This window comes from Gastrolobium bilobum, unplaced genomic scaffold (assembly GCF_033153095.1).
Source record: "Gastrolobium bilobum isolate Gb01-03AN ecotype WA unplaced genomic scaffold, APGP_CSIRO_Gbil_v1 utg762, whole genome shotgun sequence".
NCBI classification, from domain to species: Eukaryota; Viridiplantae; Streptophyta; class Magnoliopsida; order Fabales; family Fabaceae; genus Gastrolobium; species Gastrolobium bilobum.
Window position 1 is genome coordinate 778,292 of NW_026899802.1, and position 12,097 is coordinate 790,388.

At 32.2% G+C, this 12,097-nt stretch overlaps 1 protein-coding gene across 1 annotated transcript; it reads right to left on the minus strand.

The window, feature by feature from the left end:
* Positions 1-1,020: 1,020 nt before the first annotated feature.
* LOC133293672 (uncharacterized) lies at positions 1,021-9,027 on the minus strand. Its single transcript, XM_061492272.1, is given in 9 exon segments — positions 1,021-1,534; positions 1,536-1,637; positions 1,725-1,865; positions 2,263-2,370; positions 2,644-2,752; positions 3,291-3,433; positions 5,814-5,912; positions 8,211-8,336; positions 8,718-9,027. Coding segments are annotated over 9 exon segments (1,221 nt in total). The 5' UTR covers positions 8,790-9,027; the 3' UTR covers positions 1,021-1,213.
* Between the last annotated feature and the right edge of the window lie 3,070 nt (positions 9,028-12,097).

A 12,097-nucleotide genomic window follows, 5' to 3' on the forward strand; every position in this document is an offset into this window, starting at 1 on the left:
TTGGAGCTTAGGGTAGTTGGTTCTAAGGGTAAGTTGAGATCTTTTTGGTTTATGTGTTTGTAAGGAGCTTGTTTCCATTTATGTTTTCTTATATTTCAGATTAATAAATTTGGATTCCATCAATTTGATATCAGAGTCTTTCACTATGTTTCTCAGTTGCAATCATGCGGTGCGAGTGGTGACGCTAGTATTACAGATAGGGATGTAAATGGTCAGATTAGGCCAGACTTTGTCTTTAATAGCTTAAGCCTATATAAAACATTTAGAGTCTATACTAGCCTATAGCTTATTAAAGACTTGATTTATAGATCTGGCTCGACCTATTATAAAAAAGTAAAAAGGCTAACACGACTTGTAAAGTCTACTAAGTTGCAAACTAAAGTTTATAGGCCAAACCAAATTAAAATATAAAAGATAAAAAGTTTTATTCACAAAGATCACGTGAAATAATATTTTCATTAACAACACATGAAATAATGTTCATAAAGATCACATGAAAATTTCATAAAGATTACATGAAAATTTCATATATGTATATATACATATAATTTGTACTTTCTTTACTAATTTAATTTAATATTATATTTTAGATTTTAAATAAATATTTATTATTTGTTAAAATAATATTAATCCTGTTACTTTGAAAATTAGTATTACAATAGTTATTACTGTATAATTACTTTAATTTCTAAATTATGTTGATATTAATACAAATATGATTGTTTGGTTTACATCTAATATTGATAACTTCAATTCGAAGTATCTTTATTATTCTACTCATTTAAATTTTACAAATAGCCTGTTAGTCGGTAAATTATATATTTAATTGAATTTACACATTCAGAATACATTTTTATGGTCTGTTATCATTTTGAACCATAATCACATTCGTTTTAAGATCAAAGCAATCAAATAAATAAAGAAAAAGTAGGAATTTTTAACATGGATACATTCCAAAATCCGAACAAAGAAATTTTACAAAGCATTCTCATGTCAATCATCTAGTAAAAAGCTTAAAGCAAGAAATATGAAATTTGATGGTTTAACAATTTATTTACTACCTTCGAATTTCAAAGGAAAACTTACAAAGGACATAACTCAAGTTCACAAGGCAAAGGAACTCAGAAATCCAGTCCACAATAAGATCGAGCTTAGCAACTTTCTTTGACGCACTCAATTCTCATGATACAGAGTATATCCAAAAGATTCCAACTTACACAACTTGCCTAAATTCCAAAGAATAGTTCCAGATAATGTACCGTGAACTGATGTAACGAAGAAGATAAAAAAGAACAATATATTCCGTCATGAAATGTACATGAGTTTCTGGAGGCACTATGTTCTTTTCCTTTGTGAATACAACAGGAAAGACATATAAGGTGACTTCATGATCCAGGTGACAACATTCTGAACTTTCAAGTGGCTGGTTTTCTAAATTATGGGATTCTGAGCTTTCTGGGGTAGTATGTATCTCACTTTCAGCCGATGGATTTTCTGAGTCTCTTTTGTCATCCTTACGTGACTTGTCAGAGTCGATCTCCATCATTTTCTTTGCTTGGACTTCCTCCAAGATCACCTTTAGGAATACTGGGAACCAAATCTGGCCGAGCTTCCACACCAACCCGCCTAAGGTGCAACTGCCATGATACAGACAAAAAACATAAATCCATGACCACTACAAATCACAAGTAAAATAAGTAAGAAAAGTAGGATATCACATGTACCTGAAGATGTAAGTTGACTTCGTCCGGTCGGGAAAGAAAAGGAAAATCTCCACCTGTTTTCAAATATGCGCGTCTTGCCTCAGGATACCTTTCACTTAATTGATCTTTTACTTGTTGAGGAATTGCACAGTAGTCATTAGTCTTTATGAAAGGTGCAAGATCATGTAAAAATGAAGAAAGTAGAGTCATAAAAAATCTTATACCATACTATTCATTGAGTCTTAATTTAACAGCAAATCAGAAAATAGTAATATTTATTAACAATATTAGACATTTTTATCACGAAATCACAAGCAAAATGTAAATGTTTCTGGATTTTGGAAATAACTGCCAGCAGAATTTAGCATATCAACTAGAGGGAGGGAGTATTACAGAAAAACAGAGCTTGTACTAGGCACACCAAGACAATAAGGTTACCTTCTAATCTAGAAACTGAATAATTAACGGAAAAAAATACCATGCAGAAAAAGCAATTATTTTCAGAACGGGATGACATTCATGATACAGAAATAAACAAATTAAGACTGGGATGACATACATCCATTATAGTGATAAATGAATCTGAAAGAAGAAGGGATCCCACTGAAGCATCATCAGTTGTCAGTGACAATCTGGAGGCCAAGTCTTCTCTAGAGAGGGTTTCCACCTGAATCAAGTCGCATATTACTGAATCAAGTCACATTACAAATCAAACAAGTTATTTAACACAACTAATACAAACAGAAACAAGTTTACTATAAACAGGATATAGATTTGCATTTTACAGAAATAGTGCCTGAAAAAAGTTGACTAGATCCTACAATCTGAAGTAAAATGGAAACTCTTTTTGATGTCTATAAGCGAGAAAAATCACAGCATAGTGGAAGACATCAGTAGCAAGATAGCTAATAAGCACCAGATTAAGCAAGACAAAGATTACCTGAGAAACAACAAAGTCCACTGAATCTGCAATAAATGGTTCATGAGGACCATCACGAATTCCTGTTAAGACATACCGCTTCAGCAAAAAAGAAGGAGTCCAACTAACACTGAAAATGCAACAGTAAAACAGGATCAGTTAATAGATGGAGAACAGAATAGATCTAGTGAAGAAATATCAGGATATACAATGAGAAATTCCCAAGTACGACAGATAATGCAGATTTTATTATATCTTATTTATTTTTTAGTACAAAAAAGTTTAAGGAGAGGGAGATTGTCATTCCAAGGTCAGGCATGCCATATATATCGGCAAGGGCTTACAATAGTAATTATGGAGAATGCAGAGTTTAGTTGACTATCAAGGGGTAATTCATCTTCTGCCACACAAATAAATAATTTAAAAAAAATTATAGTTTCCTTGCGATTAGTGTGAGTATACCTATAACAACTTCTTGACAGTGCATATCGTCCTGCTTGTACAGGCAAAGTAAACATTGATGCTTTTGTTTGCTAGGAATTTCACTAGGTCAGCATACATTGCTGTTCATCTTTCATAAATTAAAAAAGACACAAAATCACAGGCAATTTGCTCATTTCTTACGTATATCTATTATTACTCTTTAAATTAGAATCTGAGAAAAGTACATGGGTGCCCATGGCATTGCAGCAGAGAAACTTCGTGTCTCCAAAAATGAATTTGATAGAACCAATGACCGTACTCGTCTTGGACGATGCTGAGCAAAGAGTTGTGCTAGGAAGCCACCAAGTGATGTTCCATAAAGATGTATCTGTCAGAGATTAAATTAGATAACTAAATATTTTCTCAAGTTGTTTGAAGCTATGTCACCAAATAATAGATTCTGAATTAAGTTGACATTACATAGACAGATATTTGGACATATATGCACACAGTTAGTGGAGAGTTTTGTTGTAAAAACTACTAAAAGTATGTATTGCATAGAGCACAATTCATACTCAACAAATATAAGAATAATACATTCAGATGTATGGTTAGCTTAACTTTCATTTTGTAAGCAATTTTCCTTCCTATCATTGATAGAATTAACTTCCAGAAGAGATTAATCCTACAAAATACTAGCGATGAAAAATGCAATTAAAGGCCCAGAAATTAAGCCTTAACCAAACAAAACGTATTTCCAGCAGCAAACTACATCCTCACTGAAATGCTTGTGGCAGGAGCATTTGGACTTTTATAAAAACAGACATAAAATTTAACTACAAATTTCATGCAAGACAGTGTAACTGACAAGCAGCTTGAATAACCATGAAAAGTTTAAAAGTAGGCTTGCTTGCCTGCAATTTAGGCAGGATTGGAATATATTTAGGCTCACATGCTGTGTCTTCAAATAAATTGCAAAAGGACTTGGCTTAAAAAATCTAGGAAGGAAAAACATTTATCAATTTAATTCATTATAAAATGGCTTCAAGTATGGGAACAGTCTCTTTGCAAAAATGCAAGGATAAGACTATGTACAATCGACTCTCACCCCTACCCTCTCAAGTCGGGGAGTCTTGTGCACTTGGGGTGTCTGCCTCTGCTTCCGCTAAACCCTAAGCCTGCCTCCAGAGCAACCATCTGCCTCCAGCCGCAGTCGCCACCTACCATGCGGGATTGTTCTTCGCCTTTAGTGCGCTTTTCACTAGCCGTGCTTTGATTGTGTCGGTTCTGGTCCCATTCCAATCGCTACCACAGTTGTCAGACGCCACCGGAAAAAAATTTCGGCGACGTTTCTGACCCATCCTCTCTTTAGATTTACCTTCACTTCATTCAATGGACATAGTTTAGATTGCATATTCAAGTTTTTTTTTGGCTTTCTTGAACCTCCATTACTCAGATCTAATCTTTCCATTTCTGTTTGGGGTTCTCGAAAACTTCATTAACTTCCGTGGTAATTATCCAAACCCTTTTTGCACTGCTTTCTTTTTTCGTCCATGGGACGTTTGTGCATCCAATGTAAGGGGTCTGGACACACAAAAGATGTGCTTTCACCTTCATGGGAAACAACAGGTTCTAGACAAGCTTGGTAAAGCAACCCCATATGTGACTATTCAACAAGGAGAGTTGGAGACAATTAAGGCTATTGCTGATACTTTTAGAAGCCACATGACATTTGTTCTTTGGCTAAGTCTGGTAAGATCACACACCCTACATCTCTTCTTGCCTCTTGCATGATTTCAAAAATTCATGGATTGTGGATTCTGGTTCAACTTATCATATAACTTGTCTAGCTGAGCCATTTCGTTCATATCACCTTACTAGTGGTATCCATACTATAATTGTAGCTGATGGATCCCATAAATCAATTGTGGGTTCTGATAATATTCAAATTCAACCCTCCTTGTTTCTAAAAAATATTCTTCATGTTCCTCAGCTCTTCACCAATCTTATCTCCACTTATAAACATAATCTGACCAATAAAGGAAACAAATAATAACAAGTATCTTCCATAGGGGGTCTGTCCTTTATAAACAATTAGTTCATTGAAATCGGCAATTTTAAGTGAGTAGGTTCAAAAAGGTTCTTAAAACTGAACGTTAAGCCCTACTTTAGTTTACCGTTCTATACTTGGGCTGATGCTCCAAGGTTGTTAGTAGATTGGGGTTAGGCTTTAGCTTAGGCTTGGGTTGTTTGGCCTACTTAAATCCAAGAGCATATCCCAAAATCTTGGAAATGTCTAGGAATCATCCCCTCCACAAGGTAAAGGTATATAGACATCCAACACAATATCCAAAATTCCAAAGTCATAACATGTTACGACTCCTAACAAAACGGTAATGGTGCACAACAAAAGGAAAAAGTTTTTTTTTTCTTTCTAATATATGAATATTAGAGAATGTTCAAAACTGAAAAGTTATAAGAACCTCCACAGATGTTAGAATAATTCTTTTTGAACTAGTCGCAAACTAGCAGTACGGGGCTCTGTCAATAGAATGATTAATTTCTCCAACATAGAGAAACGATATCAAATTGCTTGATACCAAAATAAGCACAAGTGACTTCAAAAGCAAACAATTTATACATTTAGAATCTAAAGAAGAGGTTTCACAAAAATTTATAGATGAAAAACAGCAGATAAAGCTAAATACCAATTTGATGAGAAAAGAGTTGGTCGTAGAAAACATGGTGAAAGATTGAGGAGATCATACATGGTGTACATCAATAGCATCCAAGAACTTTTCAAATGCTTGAATCCAGTCAGTATGATGCCATACTCGAGGTATATCAACAGATATGACACGATAACCCTGCACAAAATGAACCCTTTGGTTACTCCTTATAGAATTCCAATTTATGAGGATTATTGAAAGCATATACAAATACAAGTACACAGCGAAGAAATAAACTAAAACCTAGTAAACTCCTTTTAGTAGGCAATATATGATAAGAATATTTTGTTTCATAGTGCTATTTATCCCGTTGGTTGTTACACAAATTGTATTACTAATGCCCACCCCCAATTTAATAAATATCTTTCATATTGCATTTGTGAATTTCAATTCCTAATATTTAGCATTAATCTTTCTTACAATTTATAATGTAAAGAGATAGCTACTAGATCATGTAACTATCCAACAAAAGTTTAACCATTAATTATACTTCATCCTGCAGTTGGCTGATTTTCTAGGTTATTGCTCTCTCCAGTTTAGCAGTACTCAGCTGCAAAAGTGCATTTTAAACGTTTGTCGTGTGTTGCCTATATACTCAAAGGGTTATGCGAAGCTTTTTTTTATTTTTAGTTTGCATGGCTTTGTGCTTATATATAGATATCAAGGTTATCAAATTGCAATTCAATTGTGAACCACCAAGCTAATTATTGAATCATGAATTGTTTCAAATCGTAACATTCAAAAGCACAACGAAAAAAAGCTGGAAACATAAAATAAACGATGTATAACACTCAATGTAATAATTTCAACTAGGAGTTGTCGAAACAACTTAAACATAAATATCAAAAAACAAAATTATAAGTCATAACTGAGTCACATAAAATGACTATGTGAAGCCTAAGTTTCAAAAGAACAAAAATAGAGCAATGATATGACCACATAAGATGTATATAGAGTAAGCAAGTTAATGTGTGAAGCTTCTATTTCAAAAATATGAAAAAGAGCAATAAAATAGACAAATAGCATGCATAGACTGAGTGGGTGACTGTGAGAAACCCCCATAGTCATCCAACGCGGCTAAAAGCCAATAGTGGCCGACCCCTGAAAATGCTATAATGCTATAGCACGTAGCGGTAGTGCAACAACAAAGTCCTACAGATGAACCTGTTTTATGAATATACTACACATTTAAATGCTAAAAAATAAACATTTATTCATAATTAAATATATTATCAATATCATTCATTGTGATGTCATGTAAAGGTTATCCCCAATGGATTTCACCAAACCACAAGAAGAAATAGACTTTGAATCATTGCTGGAACAGAGGTCACAGCTGGAGAAAAAGGAATAGAGATGGTCAAGACTGAGAAGGAGAGAGGTTTTCGCAAGATAAAGGCTGGTAAGCCGCTCAAATAGCACACATGCAAGAAAGGGTTTCAAATTCTGTCTCAAACTAGAATCACTGAAAGGGTTGATCACAAGGAAAGGGTTCAATCGCTTGCGTACAGATTGGAAGGGTCAACGACGGTGGTAGGGTTGCTAGTTGGTGGATTGTTAGGAGTAGGGGTGGTAGGATTTCGATTTTGAGTGAGTTGCGGACTTGCGGAGGAGACACACTAAGGGAAGATGAATTTTTTTGCAAAAAGCCCAAACTGCCCCCAAAATCAAATCGTTGAAACCCTAAAACCACGGCCAAAAGAGGAATTTCACCCTTCTTCACTATTGCGGTATGATTTCACCACAATTTTCGACTATGTTGGTTGCTATCACGACCACTACAGCAAATTGTAGTGTGCATAGCAGAAATCGTGGTGTATAACGCGCTATTGCTAGTTATGGAAACCCCTATTTCCTAATAATGAAAACAAAGGAATGGAATAATCAAATAGAGTGCATTCAATTTAACTATTTAAGCTTTTTTGACTTTTCAATTACTTTTATGAGAATTGATGAAAGCAAAGCAAAAAAGAAAAAAATAAATAATGAATCATTGGATCATGCGATTCGTATCGATAATAAGGAATCGCACCGATTCATCCATATATCTAATAATTCTAAGTTATCTCCAATTCATCACATAATACAAATTGCTAGCTTGTTGTGTTGTGAGATTCAAATCGCAAATCATAAGATTCCAACAACTATGCATATCAACTAAAAGGAGTAACTAATTGTGAGAACGAGTGGATCAAATCTAAACCATTGAATCATTCATGTATGGTCAAGATTAGAACATAAAGTCATGTGGCTTTTTTATGAGGTCAAGTGATCTTTAAGTAACTTCTAATCTTGAGTCTCCACTATCCATGTAAGATGGAATAATCAAGATTAGGCCATTCCAACATAAAGATAGCACTCTCAATTGATGGTGATTAGTGGAAATACATTGGATGTGATAATATTTAGGGCTTCCGATGTCACAATATGCAGTACCTTCATGGATAATGACATGATCTGTTTGTAGTATACATCTGCTGTTCCAGCTATTCCAGGAAGACATATAAGTGGAGGTACAACTTTTGGACCGAAATCATAATATCGCCACTGCTTAGTGCCAATCTGCGAAAATTAAAAAGTAAAAGGATGAATGAAATTGCATAATGGAAAATCCCCCTCTCCCAAAAAGAAACAGGTATCAACTACGGAAAAGCCACCAAGCCAGAAAAATAATTCAATAGCAAGCAGAATCCAATAATGAATGTAGAAACAGTCATGTATGTCGTGGAAGACCAAGGAGGTTCCGAAAATGACCAATCCACTGTATAGTTTCATTTTATGGCATCGACAACGAAGGGAACCTTTGATTTGAACATACATATCGCATCTTGGAATCTATTCATGCTGTACTAACGAAGATGTAAGAATACCTAGAAGTATGCAATTGGGAGAAACAAGAAAAGGAATTGAAAAGAAGAAGAAAGGAAAAGAGAAAGAACATACTGGGATTTTGTGAAGAGGGACTTGGGACTTGAAGTGGATGTAATCACCGGGCGCCGAAAAGACGCCTTTCATGGCTTAATTGGTAAGGATGTGTGTGATGTCCTCTTCCTTCTTAGTCCTTACGCCATCAAATCGATCTCTTTTCTCAATTCTTCAATTTCAGACCGATGCATTATTAGCATTGAAGATACGGGAGTAAATAGGCTTGGGAAGGTTTTAACTTAAATAAATAACATTTGTGTAAAAAACATCGACGGCTACAAATTATAAATTTGATCTGATTTGTATTTAAAAAATAAAATTTTTGTTAGGGAATGCATTGTTGTGAAAATCGGACGGGACGAGCTCTGTCAATCCAGTGAACCGGTCATCTGATCGGTCCAGTTATCATATTGGATTGGTCAAGTATCAGACTCGATATGACCTGGCCGGTTTCGGTGAAAAACCGGTGACCCGGCCCCGGGTTTTTTTTAAAAAAATATTTAAAAAAAAAAGTTTTCAAAAAAAAAAATTATAATTAACATATTTGAGTGATCTGTTACTTATTGACTTACATAAGTTATGTACCTACAATCTTAATATTATCTCAATTATGCACTATACAAGGATTTTTGATTTGATACTATGTCATTTACAAAACCTGAAACACCAATATAACAAGCATTATGTGTTTGTTTGATCCTTTATTAGACAATAATGTATAATTTATTATTTTTTATATTAAAATATTTAGAATTTATATTATTTTTTCAGCTATCTGAGTATGTTTATAATTTTTTTAGTATAAATTATAGATTTATATATAATCATCGGGTCATGCGATTCAACCAGTGACCCACTGGTTGAACCAGTGACCCAGTACCTCGACCGGGTCATTGACCGGGCCGATTTTAATAACATTGAGAGGATATATTGGATTAGGATTTTAAAAGAATTTTTTGAGATAAAAAACTTATAGATTTTAAAAGACTATTCAGAATTGAGAGAATTTAAAGACTTTTTTAAAAGACTATTTTTCTCACAATCAAGATTTCTTAAGATTGGATTTTAATAGAATTTATAAGATTTGAAAGGACAATATGGATTTATAAGATTTTAAAAAATCATATGAATTTTTAACACACATTCAAAATTACAATAGTCAATAAAAAATTAATAAAAAAAGTAAAATGTAATATAATTTTCTCAATTAGTAAAATTCATGATAAATTTTCGTTTGTAATTTTTTGCAATTGATCTTGTAAACCTTAAGATTTTTGTTCTACGTTATGAGAGTTTTCTAACAATATATTATATGCATGTTTTTATTGAGTATTCCAAGAAAATTTCAAATCTGAATTCTGGGTTTTATTACATGAAAGTTTAGAAAATTTCTCAAATTGTTTTCAATCGATAAATTGCTTTGGGGGGTTTTGAAAAACAAGTTTTTAGTGATCTATTGACACAAAAATTGTTTGAAATCGTTTTCTATAGCGAAAGAATTTCGTTCATGAATGTATTACGAAACATAAGGTTCATATTATGAAAGTTTCAATTTTTCTTTAAATCGATCTTGTTTCATTAATGTAAAATGAAAATTGGTTTGAGGATTTTTGTTCCCCTGTTGTTTTGTCAATTTTTTATGTTGTTTTTAATACAAAAATCACATTTTTTTGTACCAAGAAAAATTATGACCAATAGTTTAAAAAATAATTTGTAAACTTTAAAAAATTCTCAAAACTAGCTTCAAAATATGCTATTTTTTAAATGAATTAGATTAAAATCTTGTCTGGTTGTTTATGTGTTATTTTGTGATGAAAATCGCTCAAAAATATGTTGTTTTTGAGCTTTGACGAAGCTCCCAAGGCGAAACTCGATTTCGAGGTGGTCGACCCATCAAAGTAAGAAGAAAACACTGCAATAGAGAAATCTCAAGAAATCCTTAGGGTTAGAATGAGATTGTGAGAGAGACATCCTATTTATATTTCTCATTAAAAAGTCTCACGAAATCCACACCAATTGAAAATTCATTAAAATCATAAGATGTTTGAATATCACAAGATTGTTTTTCCTTTATTTAAAATCCTGATTGAATACAAACGAATTTGGACGGACTCTAAAATAATCTTTTAAAATCCTAATCGAATACCATATGACTTTTTTTCAATCCTTTAAAATCTTAATTGAATACCAATAGTTTTTTTGTCCAAAAATAATCCATTAAAATCCTTTGAAATTCCAATCCAATACACCCCCTTAGTATTTTTAAGCCTATTAAATATTCAATAATTAAAAAATAATAATTAAAATAATATTATTTTATTATACAAAATTATTAAAATAATAATTTTATTTAAAATAAATATTATGGTATAGGTCAAATTGTAGGATTATAGACTCGATATACATAAAAAAAAGCCTATGACCTGTTTTCTAAATATTTTTTTTTTAAAAGTCTAAACTTGTTATATTTGACTATTTGTAATATGTCAAGCTTGACCTAATATAGGCTCGACCATAGGCCCCTATAAGCCGTCTAGTCCATTTACACCGCTAATCTATGTTGCATCGACACTAATACGAGATACGAGATAGACACGTCATGACACTCCAACACATTAATTTTAAAAAGTATTAGATTTTGACACGTTAGGACACGTTTTGATATTAAATAATATTTTTAATTTATATAGTGTATATTATATTTAATATTTAATAATTTTAAAAAAATGAAGTTAAACTTATAATACTCATTAATTTTACAAAAAAATAAGATACCACAAATATTTATATTAAACTCAATAAAATGGTAATCGTAATCTAACGAATCTAATAGTTGGAACTAAAAACGCAACACAATGCAACATTTAATTTTTTTTTTTGAATCTCTACAACGCGTATTGAAGTATCGAGTAGTGTCAAACATAACACGTCAAATTGTCTAAAGTATCAGCTAGCCGCTAATTGCATACAGATGCCATGTAATCTCTAATGACCCCACCAAATGACCATGACATTAGTTACAAACAAAAGTAAAAAATATTTACATTCACTCTCTCTCTCAACCTTATTTGTTTTTATATTTTAGAAAAAAATTATTTTTACCTTGTGATTATTGTAGTTTCAAATTTATTTATATCTATATCTATTGTACTATTACTTAATTCCTCTAGTTTCAAATTATTATATATTTATTGTAATTGTAAAAGCATAATAAAGTGTTAAAAATTATTTACCAAAAAAAAAAGTGTTAAAAATTAAATTAAAGATTATCTAAAATTATTTACTTAAAAATAATCTAAAATTATTTTCTTAAAAATTATTTTAAAATTTTTCATAAAAAATTAATTAATTATTCAAAAATTATCCTAAAAATTATCAATATTATTAATCACTCACGA